Source organism: Garra rufa, chromosome 11 (genome assembly GCF_049309525.1).
Source record: "Garra rufa chromosome 11, GarRuf1.0, whole genome shotgun sequence".
In the NCBI taxonomy this organism is placed as follows: domain Eukaryota; kingdom Metazoa; phylum Chordata; class Actinopteri; order Cypriniformes; family Cyprinidae; genus Garra; species Garra rufa.
This window is the reverse complement of record NC_133371.1, coordinates 28,228,245-28,247,818: the sequence shown is the minus strand read 5'-3', so window position 1 is coordinate 28,247,818 and position 19,574 is coordinate 28,228,245. Positions and strand designations below refer to the sequence as shown.

General features: G+C 31.3%; 1 protein-coding gene across 1 annotated transcript in view; it reads right to left on the bottom strand.

Moving 5' to 3' along the window:
* LOC141345297 (RNA polymerase II elongation factor ELL) overlaps positions 1 to 14,486 on the bottom strand; it is a 35,301-nt gene extending 20,815 nt beyond the window's left edge. The window contains exons 1-3 of the mRNA XM_073850165.1: positions 14,391 to 14,486; positions 12,150 to 12,274; positions 9,048 to 9,211 (exon numbers count right to left, since the gene is read on the bottom strand). Of these exons, the coding sequence (XP_073706266.1) occupies positions 9,048 to 9,211; positions 12,150 to 12,274; positions 14,391 to 14,486 (385 nt within the window). The remainder of the gene's footprint in view (positions 1 to 9,047; positions 9,212 to 12,149; positions 12,275 to 14,390) is intronic.
* Positions 14,487 to 19,574: the final 5,088 nt, after the last annotated feature.

The following is a 19,574-nucleotide window of genomic DNA, read 5'->3' as shown; positions in this document are numbered from 1 at the left end:
TTATTTTTTTCACAGAATTGTGAGTTTATATCCCACTATTCTGACTTTATAACTCACAATTGCGGGTTTATATAATGCAATTTTGTTCAATTAACTTTTATTTTTATAATTTAAGTTTAAAACTATATTACCATATATATATTACCATATATATATATATATACATATACATATATATACACATATATATACATATATGTATATATATATATATATATATATATATATATATATATATATATATATATATATAGTTTTTATTAATATTTCGAATTAGCTTTTATTTTTATATTTTCAGTTTAAAACTATATTACCACATAAAAATACTAAAATCACACAATTTTACTGATTTTGACTGAATCACTAATAATGATTTCAATTATTTCAATGATATTTCTAAATAATATCTAATATAATATTTTAAAAAGTTAAAAGAAACATAAACTTGTAATTGTGAAAAAAGGTTAAAATTGTGAGATTTAAACTCAGAATTGCAAGATATGGACTCAAAATTCTGAGAAAGTCGTAATTCTCTGAATTGTTGTATAAACTGACTTTTTAATTCTAATTTATTTATTTTTTTCACAGAATTGTGAGTTTATATCCCACTATTCTGACTTTATAGCTCACAATTGCAGGTTTATATAATGCAATTTTGTTCAATTAACTTTGCAAGGAAAAAAGTCATATTTGTGAATTATGTCCAAAAAAAATACTTTGAAAATGTCTATCAAAATACACAATTTATTTAATTTTATTATGATTATTACAATTCTGAGAAAAAAAGTCATAATTGCAAGTTTAAATCTCGCAATTCTGAGTTTCTTTCCCAAGTTTTTCAAGTTTGTCACGTAATACTGACTTTGTAACTTGCAACAGTGAGTTTATATCACAAAATTTTGAGACAAAAGTCAGAAATGCAAGCTTATATCTTGCAATTCTGACTTTTTTTCACAGAATTGTGAGTTTATATCCCACTATTCTGACTTTATAACTCACAATTGGAAGTTTATATAATGCAATTGAGAAAAAAAGGTCGTATTTGTGAAAAAAAAAAAAAAACAGATTGGGGGGGAAAAACTGAAAATGTCTATTAAAATACACATCATTTATTTAATTTTCATTATGATTATTACTATTCTGAGTGAAAAAAAGTCTGAATTGTGAGTTTATATCATGCAATTCTGAGTTTTTTTCTGACAATTCCAAGTTTGTCACGTAATACTGACTTTATAACTTGCAACAGCAAATTTATTTTACAAAATCTGGACACAAAAGTCAGAAATGCAAGCTTATATATTGCAATTCTGACTTTATAACTCACAACAGCAAGTTGAAAAAATATCAGAATTGCAAGATGTAAACTCATAATTGTGAAAAAAGGTTAAAATTGTGAGATTTAAACTCAGAATTGCAAGAAATGGACTCAGAATTCTGAGAAATAAAGTCAAAATTATCTGAATTGTGATATGAACTGACTTTTTAGTTCGGACCTTTTTTCCCCCTCCTCGCTGAATTGCGAGTTTATATCCCACTATTCTGTCTTTCACAATTGTGAGTTTGTATAATGCAATTCTGAGAAAAAAAAGTCAGATTTGCAAATCCCCCCCCCCCCCCCAAGAATCTCACAATTCTGATTTTTTTTCTCACAGTTTACAATGTAATATAAATGACTATAACTTGTAACAGCAAAAAAAAAGCTTATATCTTGCAATTCTGACTTTATAACTCACAACAGTGAATTTATATCATGCAATTCTGAGAGAAAAAAAGTCAGAATTGGAAGATGTTAACTCAATTGTGAAAAAAAGATCAAAATTGTAAGATTTAAACTCACAATTTTGAGAAACAGTTGCAATTGAGAAATAAAGTTAGAATTGCAAGATATGGACTCACAATTAGGACTTTTTCAGAATTGTGAGTTTATATCCCACTATTCTGACTTTATAACTTGCAATTGCAATTTGAAAAAAAAAAAAAGTCAAATTTGCGAATTTATGTCAAAAAAAAAGAGTGGGGGAAAAAACATGTTTATGTCTATTGAAATACACATCATTTATTTAATTTAATTATGATTATTACAATTCAGGGAAAAAAGTCAGAATTGTGAGTTTATATCTTGCAATTCTGACTTTATTTTGCGAAAAACGCAAGTTTAAATCTCGCAATTGAGTTTTTTTTTTCCACAACTGCAAGCTTATGTCACGCAATACTGACTTTAGAACTTGCAACAGCAAGTTTATATCACAAAATGTTGAGAAAAAAAGTCCGAATTGCAAGATGTAAACAATTGTGAAAAAAATTTATATGGACTCACAATTCTAAGAAATAAAAGTGAAATTCTCTGAATTGTAATATAAACTCACAATTCTGACTTTTTTTCTCAGAATTGCGAGTTTATATCCCACTATTCTGACTTTATAACTCGCACTTTCGAGTTTATATCATGCAATTCTGAGAAAAAAGTAAAAAGCTTTTTTTTATGAGAAACTTGTAGTCATTTTTCACTGGAAACCTTCCTCCAGTGAGCACTTAACTCAAAAATTACTGCTGCGAATGGAGTCAGTGGGTTGATTTGAGAAAAAAAAAAAAAAAAGAAGAAGAAAAATTCATTCAGGCTGGTTGTGTGAAACAATTAATTCACTGAAGAGATCTGACTCAAGAAAATGATTCATTCAAGAATCGTTCTCGAATTAAACAAGACAATTTTCTCACACAAAGCTATCATACAAGACTCTAAATATAGCAGGCGAGTCATATAAGCACTTTTACGCTAATTTATGCCATTTTCAGACCTCATTTATCATAACTCTGGGGAAAAAAGTGACCAGTAGATTAATCAGTTTCTCAGAAATGTTAGCTTATGACATTTGGAATGGAACTAAAAGAAATGCGACAACATACATGTGTAGAAACATACATAGTTTGCCTCAACAACAGGAGCCTGTCAGTCTTCCTTTCTAAAAAATGTTGAGTTATCTGTTGCAGGTTCTGCTATCGCACATGCTGGCACACTTTATTACACTTAAAAGATCTGTCTTCATATTTCAACAGTTGTATTAACTGCATGATATATTGCAATAGGGGCAGAACTGTGAGAACAATGATCCCATTTATGAGGAATGTTTGACTATTACACAGTCCAACGTGCTGGCAAACGAGAGAGAGAAAAAAACACAACATTACTGAATTCCTCTTGACGCCTAAACATGTTGCACTTTGCAAAAAGTGCTGAATTAAACACTCTCTGTATGCAAAAGCATTCAAGATGCTTCACTGTATTTTGGGGCAATGATACTGTATGAACTGCAGACACATGTCATAAGACTCCAACATCAAACATTTAATCAAATCTAGCCTTAAAGGCAATCCCTTCAAATCAAATTCCAAAATCAAATTGTTTTGCCTCACAAAGCCCAGTAATCACTTGTTTAATCATGTCTGCATGCTCAAATATGCCGCAATTGTACAACTGTGCTTATAGTAAAATGCTACAGTGAATTTTCATTATTGTGCATACCACAAATAATGGTCAACCAATATTTATCATCATAATTTGGCATTGGCAAAAGTTTTTCTGTTTGGCTCATAGGTGTTAAAGCAGGACTTTTATTCCCACTCTTACTCTGTCTTCATCAGCTATCTGTTTACCAGTTTAATAATTGAACTTAAAAATGCAATACTTTAAATATCTAATAAACATTTAATGCCATAAACCTCACAAGCTTTACTTCCTTTTAACGTTTTTATTTGTTCTTGTATAATAGTAAAAATTTCTATCTGAAGATTATTTTAAAGATGTATTTTTTTTTTTATCAAATGTAATCGGTAATTCTAAATATTTTATATTAATATATTATGTAAAATAAATATAAATTTCAATGCATAAATTGTTATACAAGTTATTAACTTTCAACAGTGGCTTTTAATGTAATATTATTATAGAAGCCTGTTTTTGCCGCTGAATAAAAAATAAAAAAGGTAATTACGACTTTTTCCTCAAAATTGTGTAATGAATTTTTAGATATAAACTCGCAGTTTTGCAAAATGAAGTCAGAATTATAAGATATAAAATCTTCACTTCAGAACTGCATAATATAAACTGTGAGATATAAAGTCAGTATAGTGGGATATAAACTTAGAAAAAGTCGGAATTGCAACTTCATTTCTCAGAATTGCGACTTTCTCAAAATTGCGACTTTATTTCCCAGAATTGCGACTTCATTTCCCAGAATTGTAGGTTTATATCACTATTCTAAGAAAAAAAAAAAGAATTGTACGATTTAAACTCGCAATTCTGATAAAATTGCAATTCTGATAAATAAAGTTACAATTTTGAGAAATAAAGTCACAATTCTAAGAATAAAGTCGCAATTCTGATAAATAAAGTTACAATTCTAAGTATAAACTTGAAATTCTAATAAATAAAATTGCAATTCTGATAAATGAAGCTGCAATTCTAAGAAATAAAGTCACAATTCTGAGAAATAAAGTCACAATTCTAAAAATAAAGTTGCAATTCTGATGAAGTCAAATTCTGAGAAATAAATTTAGAATCGCAAGATATAAACTCGGAATTCTGAGAAATAGTTACAATTTTGAGAAATGAAGATACAATTCTAAAAAATAAAGTTACAATTCCGATAAACTCGCAATTCTGAGAAATAAAGTCACAATTCTAAGAATAAACTTGCGATTCTAATAAATAAAGACACAATTTTGAGAAAGTCGCAATTTTTAGAAACAAAGTCGCAATTCTGATAAAGTCAGAATTCTGAGAAATAAAGTCAGAATTCTAAGAATAAAGTTATGATTCTGATAAATAAAATCACACTTCTAAGAAATAGAGCCGCAATTCTAATAAATGAAGTCGCAGTTCTGAGAAAAAAGTCACAATTCTAAGAATAAAGTCGCAATTCTGATAAAGTCACAATTCTGAGAAATAAAGTCAGAATTGCAAGAAATAAACTCGCAATTCTGAAAAATAAAGTCACAATTCTATGAATGAACTCCCAATTCGGATGAACTCATAATTCTGAAAAATAGTCACAATTCTAACAATAAAATTAAGTCATAAAATCTAAAAATAAAGTCACAAATCTAAGAATGAAGTCGCAATTCTAAGAAATAGTCACAATTCTAATAAAGTTGCAATTCTAAGAAATAGTCACAGTTCTAAGAATAAAGTTGCAATTCTAGGAAATAAAGTCATAAAAATGCAAAATAAACTCACAATTCTGACTTTTTTCTTAATTGCAAGTTTATATCGCACTATTCTAAAAAAAAAGACAGAACTGTGAGATTGCATCGAGCATCAAAAAAACCCGTATCAGTCAGCCACTAATAATGACCGTACTCATTTCAATCGCTAAATGAACAAGCCCCTAAATCATCAAACAGTAAGTACATAGTAAATTTTTGATGACGCTCTTTTGCCCGCCCCTTACCAGCGTGCAAAGTTAGAGCGACCTCAAAATACCTCTGCTCTTTATAATTAAACATCTACTGAAATACCTGCCATACATTTGAAAGCCTCTGCCAACTATGAGAGCTATGAGGGCAAAGCAGTATTTAGAAGCGTCTACAAGATAAGTGTACCATTACTTCACCACAAAAAATACAGTGTGTCGCCGCAAGAGGTTTCTCCGCTCGACTACAGAGATGGGAAAAAAGATGAAGGCTGTTTTATTTTCGCTTCAGCCAAACAAATGTATCTGCCAGGCACTAAATTGTGCAAGGACACGGCTCCGTTTCTACCGCCATATGCATTTGGAGCTGGTTAAAAATATGCATGGAGACAGTATTACTTTTTTTGTCCATTCGTGATGGAATAAAAAGCCAAAGCAAATACTATAAACTCACCCAACACACCTATTATATGAAATCGGAATGGTGCAACATCAAATCATCCCGCTTTGGTCCTCCTATAATGTCCGTCTCTAAATTACACCCCTCAGCAAGCAGTGGAGCCCAAATGTGTTTACATTACAAGGCAAATTGAGACACATACGACCAAAAAAAAAAGGATACTGCAGAGCTCTGTCTATTTGCTTTCCTCAGTGAAAGCGATTCGGAGATTTTAATTGCCCCGAATCAAACAGACCTTATTTTCTCTAACCACTCAAGTGCTATCTTTCAGCTTTCTTAGATACGAGAGGCCAGATCGACGCGTGTCCTTCTCTCTAGTCGTCGCTTGGGGAATTGCTTCAGAGAGGGAAGCCATGTATAATTCAGTATTTCTGCAGATGAAAACCTAATTGATCCCCAGCCATGGTAATTAAAATCCTGGGCTAAACTTCATCCACCCAGCATGAGACTTGTTAGTGCATACTTCTGGCAGTCTCAATCAGATTAATGGAACAGGTCTGTGGCTTTGTGCCTGTGTCATCTGCAGATAAATACTTGAGAAGGAGCAACTGGGGGAGAGGAAACACATCTTACACGGCTCATCTGATACACAACCATCCCTTGATCAAAAACATCCTGGTTTATCCACTATTATTAACAGGAGATGATACTACCAGTGTAACATACTACTTGCTTTTGGAGGAAATTAATGTGTTATTTGATATAAGACAGGTTTTAATAGAGCCAGTTGCGTCTGGAGTTGATCCTTTGTGTGTGTGCATGAGCTGGAGGCTTACTTGGATGTGTGGATCCAGGTAATAAATGAGAAATAGAGTCACAATTCAAGAAATAAAGTCGCAATTCTGAGAAATAAAGTCAGAATAGCGAGATATACTCACAATTCTGACTTTTTTTCTCAGAATTGCATGTTTATATCCCACCATTCTGACTTTATAACTCATAATTGCAAGTTTATATCATGCAATTCTGAGAATAGTCACAATTCTGAGAAATAAAGTTTCAGTTCTGAGAAATAAAGTCAGTTCTGAGAAATAAAGTCACAATTCTGAGAAATAAAGTTGCAATTCTAAGAAATACAGTCGCAATTCTGAGAAATAAAGTCACAATTCTGAGAAATAAAGTCCCAATTCTAAAAATATAGTCACAATTTGATAGTCACAATTCTGATAAATAGTCACAATTCTGAGAAATAAAGTCAGAATTGCGATATATAAACTCACAATTCTGACTTTTTCTCAGAATTGCACATTTGTCACACTATTCTGGCTTTATAACTGAAAAATTCTGAATTGCAAGATGTAAACTCATCAATCAGAATCGTGATTTAAACTCGCAATTCTGAGAAATAAAGTTGCAATTCTGAGAAATAAAGTTGCAATTCTGAGAAATAAAGTTGCAATTCTAATATTCACAATTCTGAGAAATTAAGTTGCAATTCTGAGAAATAAAGTTGCAATTCTGAGAAATAAAGTTGCAATTCTAATATTCACAATTCTGAGAAATTAAGTTGCAATTCTGAGAAATAAAGTTGCAATTCTAATATTCACAATTTTGAGAAATTAAGTTGCAATTCTGAAAAATAAAGTTGCAATTTTGAGAAATTAAGTTGCAATTCTGATAAATAACGTTGCAATTCCAAGAAATGGCCGCAATTCTGAGAAATAAAGTTGCAATTCTAATAGTCACAATTCTGAGAAATAAAGTAAATTCTGAGAAATAAAGTTGCAATTCTAATATTCACAATTCTGAGAAATTAAGTTGCAATTCTGAGAAATTAAGTTGCAATTTTGAGAAATAAAGTTGCAATTCCAAGAAATAGCCACAATTCTGAGAAAAAAAAATAAATTCAGAAATAAAGTGGCAATTCTGAAAAATAAAGTAACAATTCTAAAAAATGAAGTCACAATTCTAAGAGAAATAAAGTTGCAATTCTGAGAAATAGTCACAATTCTGAGAAACAAAGTCACAATTCTGAAAATATGAAGCTGCAATTCTGAGAAAAAAAGTCACAATTCTGAGAAATAAAGTTGCAATTCCAAAAAATTGCTGCAATTCTGAGAAATTAAGTTGCAATTCTGAAAAATTAAGTTGCAATTCTGAGAAATAAAGTTGCAATTCTAATATTCGCAATTCTGAGAAATAAAGTTGCAATTCCAAAAAATTGCTGCAATTCTGAGAAATTAAGTTGCAATTCTGAAAAATTAAGTTGCAATTCTGAGAAATAAAGATGCAATTCTAATATTCGCAATTCTGAGAAATTAAGTTGCAATTCTGAGAAATAAAGTTGCAATTCCAAGAAATAGCCACAATTCTGAGAAATAAAGTAAATTCTGAGAAATAAAGTTGCAATTCTAATATTCACAATTCTGAGAAATTAAGTTGCAATTCTGAGAAATTAAGTTGCAATTTTGAGAAATAAAGTTGCAATTCCAAGAAATAGCCACAATTCTGAGAAAAAAAAATAAATTCAGAAATAAAGTGGCAATTCTGAAAAATAAAGTAACAATTCTAAAAAATGAAGTCACAATTCTAAGAGAAATAAAGTTGCAATTCTGAGAAATAGTCACAATTCTGAGAAACAAAGTCACAATTCTGAAAATATGAAGCTGCAATTCTGAGAAAAAAGTCACAATTCTGAGAAATAAAGTTGCAATTCCAAAAAATTGCTGCAATTCTGAGAAATTAAGTTGCAATTCTGAAAAATTAAGTTGCAATTCTGAGAAATAAAGTTGCAATTCTAATATTCGCAATTCTGAGAAATAAAGTTGCAATTCCAAAAAATTGCTGCAATTCTGAGAAATTAAGTTGCAATTCTGAAAAATTAAGTTGCAATTCTGAGAAATAAAGATGCAATTCTAATATTCGCAATTCTGAGAAATTAAGTTGCAATTCTGAGAAATAAAGTTGCAATTCCAAGAAATAGCCACAATTCTGAGAAATAAAGTTACAATTGTAACAGTCGTAATTCTAAGAAATAAAGTTGCAATTGTAACAGTCGTAATTCTGAGAAATAAAGTTGCAAAACTGAGAAATAGTCACAATTCTAAGAAAAAATTCTAAGAAACAGAGTTGCATGTTTATATTGCACTATTCTGACTTTATAACTTGTAATTGCGAGTGTAATTGCATCTGTGCATATGAGTTGGTCCTTTGTGTGAGTGCATGAGGTGGATTCTTACTTGGACGCGTGGATCCAGGTTTGATCTCAATGGCTGAGCGACTCCAGATGTCCTTTTCCACTTGAGACATGCGCTCGCGGGTCATCTGGTAGGAATCGTCGGTGGCACACACCGTGATTTTGTCCTGAATACTGCCCTGACTTTCCAGATGCTCCCTGCCATCTCTAAGCAAAAACAGGAAATACATAGAGAGCTAAATGATCATTCTGGAAAATGTACATGTGGATTTGTTGAAATTCCAGGGGATGAATTTACACTCTTGGAAGCATCAGGTAGAACCGTTTGGAAATTACTACCTATTAAGTGATGCGTCACCAAATGGGATCATTTTTAATTGTGTTTATGAATTTATCTGCCGTGGAGACATGGCTATCCACCTTTCCCTTTATTTTTTCATAAATAACGAGAAGAATAACAATGTCCAGTAAACTGTAAAACTGTTTGGACTACATGAAAATATACATTTGCAATTTCAAGCAGATAAAAACAGCTGGACGCGGATGAGATTGGAAGCCAGACCCATAAAATTTACAAATGGCCACACCCGCTCCGACAGCAAAATTAATGTGTATAGTGTATTCCCATTTAGGAATTTTGTGTACAACCGTTTAAAAGAAAGCATTATGAATCAAAATAAGTGTGGATATCACAACAAAATTTCCTTGAAAGCTCTGAGAATCAACCTACTTTGTAAAGACTGACATGTTTAATACCTCACTCCCCATTGCTAAGTGTTACAGCTGCTCCTTTGTCCACAAAGCAGCCGGGAAGTCAGTGACTAATTTATGACTAATGGCCTTAACCGGTTTTTGTGGAATTGCTTTGCATCCTCTTTCCCACAAACCTATCTAATGCTATTCTTCAGCGAGACAAGTGGAGTATTGTGAGACTACAAGTCTCCTTTGAGCTGGAAGAGCGAAGAGATCAGTGCCACCCCGATCAAGAGGCAGCAACTTCACAACCGACCGTGACGCCAAATACTGTAATGGAACATGGGTTCGAAGGTCAAAGTAAATGTTGAGCCTATGCAACAACAAACGCTCAACACAGCTTTACCATTCAAGACACACAGCAACTAATACATTAAGCAATTTGAGTAATAACTATTAATTAAACAGTATTACAAGAGAGTTATGTTGAAACAGCATAACATTCTAAACAATACATTTCATTATTTAATAATTTCTTAAATTATATATTTTTTTCATAAATCCTATTGTATTTGTATATATGTGTATGTATATTCTTGGTACTTGAATGTTTTGCACTTTTTATCTCATAATTCTTACTTTTTTCTTGCAATTGCGAGTTACATAATTCTGTGAAACTCGCCATTGCGAGCTATAAAGTCAGAAGTGAGAAATATAAATTCACAATTCTCAGTTATACAGTCACAATAGCAAGATATAAAGTCATAATTGCAAGATATAAACTCACAATTGTGGAAAAAATTAAGTCATAATTGCAAGATATAAAATCGCAATTCTGATTTTTTTTTCTTGCACTTGCAAGTTTATATCTTGCAATTCTGACTTTTTTTCTTAGAATTGTGTGAAGTCAGAAGTGAGAAATATTAACTCAATTTTGAGTTATAAAGTCAGAATAGCAAGATATAGTCATAATTGCAGGATATAAACTGCAACTACGAGAAAACAAGTCAGAATTGCAAGATATAAATTTGCAAGTCACATTTCTCACAAATCTGACTATTTTTCTTGCACTTTTTCTCAGAATTAAGATATAAACTTGCAATTCTGACTTTCTCGCAATTCTGACTTTTCTCAGAACTCGCAATTGTGAGTTGTAAAGTCCAATTCTGAGGGGAAAAAAGACTGATATGTTCTCAGAATTCTGCCTAAAGAACTTTCAGTTGCATGTTATAAAGTCAGAATTGCGACAAACTCACAAATCTAAGAAAAATTCAGAATTAAAAATTAAAAATTTTATTTCTTGCAATTTTGACTATTTCTCAGAACTGCAACTTTATTTCTAGCTATTCTAAGAATTTAAATAAAAAAGTCAGAATTCTAAGTTTATATTACAATTCTGAGATAAAAAGTCAGAATTCTGAGTTTATATCTTGCAATTTTGACTTTATTTCTCAGAACTGCAACTTTATTTCTAGCCATTTTTCTGAGAATTTTAAGAAAAAGTCAGATTTGCAAGTTTATAAACACAATTCTGAGAAAAGTCACAATTGTGACATATAAACTTGCAAATCTAAGAAAAAAGCTATTTTTCTGAGAATTTTAAGAAAAAAGGTTTATATCTCGCAATTTTGACTTTATTTCTCAGAACTGCAACTTTATTTCTATCAATATTTCAAAAAATTAAGAAAATAAAAAAGTGAATTTCAAGTTTATATCACAATTCAGAGAACAAAGTAAGAATTCTGAGTTTATCTCGCAATATTGACTTTATTTCTCAGAATTGCAACTTTATTTCTAGCAATTTTTTCTGAGAATTTTAAGAAAAAAAGTAAGAATTGCGAGTTTATATTACAGTTCTGAGAAAAAAATTAACAATTGCGACAAACTCGCAATTCTGAGGAAAAAAGTCAGAATACTGAGTTTATATCTCGCAATTTTGACTTTATTTATAGCCATTTTTCTGAGAATTTTAAGAAAACGTCAGATTTGCAAGTTTATAACACAATTCTGAGAAAAGTCACAATTGTGACATAAACTTGCAAATCTAGCATTTTTCTGAGAATTTTAAGAAAAAAAGTTTACATCTCGCAATTTTGACTTTATTTCTCAGAACTGCAACTTTATTTCTATCAATTTTTCTGAGAATTTTAAGAAAAAAGTAAGAATTGCGAGTTTATATCACAGCTCTGAGAAAAAAAATTGCAACAAACTTGCAATTCTGAGGAAAAAAAGTCAGAATTCTGAGTTTATATCACACAATTCTGATAAAAAAGTCATCATTTCAAGATGTAAAAAAAAATGTCTGAATTGTGAGATTTAATTTTATTCAGTGGTGGAAACGGGATTTATTTTAGTAATACTAATGATAATAAAATTAATTTGTATATTTGTTTGTTTGTTTCATTTAAGTTTTTACTCTTGTTTGATTTTTTTTTTTTCATCAGTGTCTTACCCAGAAACAAACTGCTGAATACAGTCGAAGCTGGCCTGAGGTTTGTCTTTACTATCACTGGACAGGTAGAAGGAGAAGACACGGAAAGCATCAGGAGAATCCGAGGAAGCAGGAATCTTGATATACTGTAAGAAAACAAGAAAAACATTTCAGACATGTGTCAGTGCAGCCCAATTTAATTCTAAAAAAAATACACGTATAACTATATATACATAAATGGCCACTATAAATGCACACACACGCAAACAGTGCAATTATGAAAAGCGGATGTTTGTTTATACCCCCATGCTTCAGACCTATTAAACGGCTATTTTAAGCAATGGAAAAACAGTTGTGTAACATACAAAACAGATGAATGACATCCAGCACAATCAAATAATAATAGGAAAAAAGAAATCAAGGAACTCCTCGCCTCGCCTAACACACAGGGCTTTAGTTATCGAGAAAATCTCCAGCTCACGGCATTTACTTCAACAAAGCTGCTCGGAAAAACATCTTTCATTCAATAAATCAGTCAAAGGAGCTCCTCCTAAAACTCAGAAACACGTTTCTCCAAAACTCTTCTCAGTTTCTTATGCAAAACGTTAAAGTAACATGTCAACATCTCATAAACCAATTAAGCTATTACTTCCCAAGAAAAGGCACTTGCTGTTCTAAAATGTAAAAAAAAAAAAAAAAAAAAAAAAAAGATTCATATTTGATATTTATATGAGCTTAATGAGAAACTTAAACTATTTAAAATATTAAATAAACAAAATACAAAAACCAAAACAAATAAACTGAATAAAATAATGAAATAAATAATAAAAAAACATTATAAAAATAATGAAATAAATAATAAAATTAAATTAAATAAATAAATAAAAATAAAATTCAATTCAATGAATTAATGAAATAAAAATATGACCAAATATGACACAAACCATATACAAAAACTCAAACAATATAAAAAAAATACATAAAATAAAATAATAAAATAAAAGTGATAATAAAATACATAAATAAAAGAAAAGAAAGAAGTATAAAATAAAATAAAATAGGATACAAAACAACCAAAACCAAATTAAATTAAATTAAATGAAATAATAAATAAAAATATGACCAAAACAATACACAACACATGACAAAATACCCTCGAAACAAAACCAAACCAAACAACTCAAACAATATAAAAAATAAATAAAATAATAAAATAAATAAATACAAATTTAATGAAATAATAAAATAAAATATCAAAATAACATTAAAAACAAAACAAAAAAGTCAAACAATATAAAAAATAAAATAAAAAAACATTAAAAAAATAATAAAATCAAATAGAAATAACAACAAAACAATAAACCATAACAAAATAAATTAATTTAAATAAATGTGGGTTTATAAGAAGAGTATGATTGCACAACACACTGATGCTAAACGTACAAAACATCTACTTTTTTTTATTCATCTTTGTGAGTATAAACATGTTAAAGTTTCCTAGTTGATGACGATAGATGAGGATTTGATGAAACTGCTGAAATGTCTTGAAAGCATCAGTCTGAATGGTTTTTAAAATCAAGTCATTAAAATATCTTGCAAAATTTTGGAGTTACATAACTCCAGCTGTTTATTGGAAATGTAAAATGTAATAATCGATTTGATCTAAATGTAAAGTGTATCTGGTAAAACAAAAACAAAACACGTAGCTAAAAATAAAAGGCAAAGTGAAAATGTTGGCACAGCAAATCTAAATATGAAAAAGCTGCTTATTCTATTAAAATAATATACGCACAAATTAAAGTGCTTAAAAACTGACAACTTAATGTGAGACAGTTGTTCATATGTTCTTGTTTTGTAATATTTGTGATCCCTATGGGAGCTTTCTGGAGGCCCGAAAGAGCAAATGAGCCAAAGAAACCTTTTTCAACAGAGTGCACAAACTTTTGCTCCGCTTTAATTTGCAGAATGCTTTTAAAACCAATGAAAGCAATGGACAACGAAACAATGAAATGCAATCAGAAAACAGTTCTTTTTTTATCTGTTAACCACTTCAGTGCTCTAAAACTTTTCAGCTAGATGAACAGCAAAACTGCGCTTTGATGGGTTCTGACTGATTCGTGCCAGATCGACTGCAGCTTTCAGTTTGTGTTCTGAGGCAACGCAAGGGTCACGACAGAGTCAGTTACGTAACACTCGCAGTCATTTGAGGGCGATCAAAACAAATACAGCACTGAAGTAATATCGACATCGTGACCTCACTACCTGTTCAAAGTCCTGTGAAAAGGAATCAATAAGATTGCTGAACAGCTCTGCAAGCACAAAGCCAAAGAAGCAGTGCTTCAAGTCTGCCAAACACATGGAGCGCTTTGCCGTACGTACAATCAACCCTGAGGTGCTCTCGACTCCTATAAAATATAACTTAGGATTTTAGGCTATTTCTGATATTAAAAGACAAGCTATATTCTTCAGGGGAGGCCTAGAAACCTACTTTCACTAATACAGAAAGGCAATTCCAAAATACAAACTCATTAAGCAACAGGTATTGCGGTGTCATTAAAAAACAGCTTTCCTTTCAAACAGCCTCTAGCTGAAAATTGATGGATGTTTTAGTTGAGGCAGTGCCCTAGATTTGAGGAAAATGGATATGTCCGCATAATTTAAATACTTTTGTTCGGGAGACAGCAGTTTGTCATTTGTGCTCGAACGTGTCCAAAAGCAGACGGCAAATGGCAATGACTGTGGATGGATACAAAGAGTCACTTAATGAATCATTTCAAACATTTCAGGTGTGTGATTTTCCATTAGTAAAATGACTGGGAATAACACTGCAGCTTTAATTCCCACTGTCGAATAGAGCCGTGGGGTGTTTGCAGATATGTAGGGTTATGCTGTGTGAGCAAGTTTGGTTAAAGACTGGTTTAAAGAATGCATCTATGTCCTAGGGCATGAAAGCTGTCGAAAAGCATAGTGCAACCTTTGTCTGCGGAGAAAGAAACAAATTTCCCACCAGTGACTAAAGAAACTTTGCTAAACAACTGCTTGAATCTAAATCTTCCTCTACAGCAGGGTTTTTTTCAATGTGGGACAAGTTGAAACAAACCACAACCAAACGAAACGAACCAAACCAAAACACGACCAAAATAAAACACAACAAAACACAGCAGAATATACCCAAACTAAACCCGAAACCAAAGCAAAACAAGAAACTTAAACAATATAAAAAAGAAAAGAAACATAACACAAAAAAACAAAACACTAATAAAAAAAAAAAACAAATAAAATAAAAAATACACAAAACAAAAAAAATCTCAAACAATATATAACAAAATAAAGAAGTCACAGAATATAAAAATAAAATAAAATAAAAAATGAATAAAGAAATAAAAACATAAAACATAAAAAAACAAAAAATAATAAAAATAAATAAATAAAATAAAAATAATAAAATACATAATGAAATGAAATAAAATTAAATAAATTAAATTAAATAAAATGAAATAATAACATAAAAATACAATATGACACAATACACCCAAAACAAAACAAAACCAAAAAACTCAAACAATATATATAAAAAACAACTAAATAAATAAAATAAAAGTGATAATAAAATATATAATTAAATAAAAGACAGAAAGAAAAACTATAATGTAGAAAATACAACCAAAACTAAATAAACACAACACAATACAACCCAAAACAATCCAAAACCAAATAAAAATTAATTAAAATAACATGAAATCATAAAATAAAAATACGACCAAAACAATTTCACAACACATTCCATAATACACCCAAAACCAAACCAAACCACAAAACTCAAACAACATAAAAATAAATAAAATAAAATAAATTGATAAAAAAAGATAATAAAATAACAAAATACATAATAAAATTAAATTAAGTTAAACTCAAACAATATATAAAAAACAACTAAATAACTAAAAATAAAAGTGATCGTAAAATACATAATTAAATAAAAGAAAAGAAAGAAAGAAAAACAAAAAAACAATAATATAGAAAATACAACCAAAACAAAATACACAACACAATACAGCCCAAAACCAAATAAAAATGAAATAAAATGAAATAATAAAATAAAAATACAACCAAAACAATACACAACACTTTCCCCAATACACCCAAAACCAAACTACAAAACTCAAACAACATAAAAAAATATAAAGTAAAATAAATAAATGTAAATAAAAATGATAATAAAATAATAAAATACATAATAAAATCAAATTAAATTAAATAAATAAAAATTTTATTATATTAAATAATAAAATAAAAATACGACCTAAACAAAACACGACACAATACACCCAAACAAACAAAACATCTATAAAAAGTAAATTAATTAAATAACAAAACAAAAAAAGTCAAACAATATGAAAATAAAATATCATGGATTAAAAAAATTAATAAAATAAATTTACATAACATAAAAAAACTAAAATACAATAAAATCTAAATAATAAAATAAATCTAAATAAATCAAATAGAAATAACAACAAAATAAAAATAAATAAATCAAAATACAATAAAATGAAATGAAATGAAATAATAAAATAGAACTAAAACCAAAACAAAATAAAACACAACAAAATAAAATAAAATAAAATAAAATAGTTAATTTTAAATAAAATTAGTTATAATATGGGCCTTAACCCTCTGGGGTCTGAAGGGGTTTTGGGGCCCTGGAGAAGTTTTGACATGCCCTGACCATTTTTTTTTTTTTTTTTTTCTCAAGCATCTTAAAAACATATTAATGTCTAACATCTGAATACATTGTGATCAGCACAAACTGGGCTACAATAATATTTAAGCAACTTGAATATACGTGTTTGTGTTTTTGAGAAAACATTTATGCGTGGTTAGTGAAAAACAAAACAAAACAGTCACTAAAAGGCGGCCATAAAAAAAATACATGAAAATATACAGCTGTATTTTAGGAAGGGGGACAAAAAGGAAGCTCATCATATTTGGCAGTCCTTGGCAACAAAAAGTTAAACAACCCCTGCTCTATAGAATGCACTGTTTATAACCATAAAGGTTCATTATTTAAACTTTCATAAAACGGCATATTTCATAAGCGTTTTAGAAAACAAACACTAACCTCTTTCATTTTTAGAAGCGCACTAATTTCAGCTACATTTAATGAAGTGCATAAATACCCCAGCAAGCAATTTGCCATCCTACAGATCTAAAAACAGCATGTACAGGCACCGCAGAAAAGGGTTTTGGCTGTCAAAAATGTCCGGTCACGCAGTACAACCATAAGCACGGTCAGCCACATGGAGCCAATAAAAAGCTCCCAGTCTCACAAACACACATTCAGCTTCACAACCCCCACAGAACCAACCCTGCCCCCATCATTATCTGTTAGTTTTCCGTGCGACAAAACAAGCACTCGTGAGCAGTCACAACATACTAGCAAACAGTAGCCCGCCACGACGATGGACACTCATGGGGGTTGAATTGGGGAAACGCTGGTAATGACCCAGATATGTCCTGTGGCAGTACGACATGATCAGACTAATGCATCTTTTCCGACGACAAACCAAAAAAAGCATCATGGTCAGCCAACAGCTAGTCCTGGGACTACAGCCACTGCCAAAAGTGGAAGTTTTCTTCGCCCAAACTCAACAAGTCATTTCAAGGAGGTCCCAGAAGTAGGTCACGGCAATGCTGCGAAGGAATGAATAATCATTTGCGTTTTAAATAGCCACACCGATGAACAAAAGCCAGTCACCTCTTAGGCATCACCAGAGCCATGGATTTACAGTCTTTACCCCCCTTAAAATCCCCTTTTCCCAAAGCATCACATCCCCCATCCTTTTCCCTCCAGGAGACAAGCGCTTCGCCCCCCATCCCCTCCACGTGGTACATTCACTTGTCGACCCCTGGCCCAACCACCATGCACACTTCATATTCTGATTCTAATCAATGTCATGCAGGTCAGTCCATTCTAGGGGCTGCCCTCTTTTTCCATTCCCGGTTTCCTCCTCGATCTTCATAACCATATGTCATTTACCCCTTTGGTTCCCAGCTTCTGTCTCCAGGGAGAATGCGGGTTTTCACAGCGGCGGGATCACACTAGGCCACTCACATCTGAGTAAGAGAGATTTAAGAGCTATAAAGCAATAGGGGTGGAAATCACTCATAAGACTTTTGTTCATCTTCGAAGATATTTCTGATGAAATCCGACAGCTTTCTGACCCTGCAAAGACAGCAACTGATACACAAACTGACACAGAAGAGAAGAAATCTTTGAATAAAGTCGTTGCTTTTGTTTTCTTTGTGCACAAAAAGCATTCTCGGATGAACCACTTTTGTCAGATGGACTATTTTAACGATGTCCTTGCTATCTTTCTGGGCCTTGAACGTGTCAGTTGCATTGCAGTCTATGCAGAGTCAGAAAGCTCTCGGATTTCATCCAAAATATCTTCATTTGTGTTCTGAAGATGAATGAAGATCTTATGGGTTTCGAACGACATGAGGGTGAATAATTAATGACAGAATTTTAATTTTTGGGGGAACTGTCTCTTTAACAAATCCTTTCAAGTGTACAAATTGGGACACTAGATGATGCTATGGGACTATTTCTGTTGCACAATAGCCCACAAAATAACGATGATCAATGAGGACTATGATTATCAATGAGCATCATGAGAGACGGCATTATGTAGACAACTTCTTTTATTCTAATTTAGAGTTTAATTATAAGTTTTGTTGCGTCCTAATTGAGTTTAATTGAAAGTTTTGTTGTGTCCTAGCGCACAATTGGCTTGAAGTGGTTTAATGCATATTTAGCCTTCTGTAACAGGTGCTTCAAGATCAAATATATGCCAGAACAAGCTTTCTTTACACACAGAGAGAGAGAGAGATAGACAAGGATCAAGGTCACTGCACACTGAGTCCGAAATTTCTATATGCTACAAATGCGAAAACATTATGGCGGACGAAAGTTTCGGAGGCAGTGTGTAAACGTGATTGACACAACATGAGGTCGTATTTATTTTTTAACGTGAACATTTTGGACGGAAATTTCAAACTCTATGTGCAAAATTTATCTGGTTTTCCTGCATTACCTGTAAAATTCTGGGCATTCACCTGCAATCTAATGGCGAAATTCCAACCTGGTCTCATGACGAAAACGTACCAGTGAGAACTTTTATGTACTAATAAGTACATATTACTGCAGTTGGAATGGAAATGTCCACTGAGCGGCGCTAAAAGAGTATTTTTTTCTGTGTTTCCCTGGAACACGTGAACGTACATATGGTACGTTTTTTGTGACGCTGGTTTTGTACATGTCACTGCAGTTCTGACTTGAAATGTCCACTGAGTGGCGCTATAACTCTAATGCTCTTTGACGTTTTAAAATACACGTACCATCTGCACTACACCTAAACCTACCTAGTATGAACAAAAGCGAAT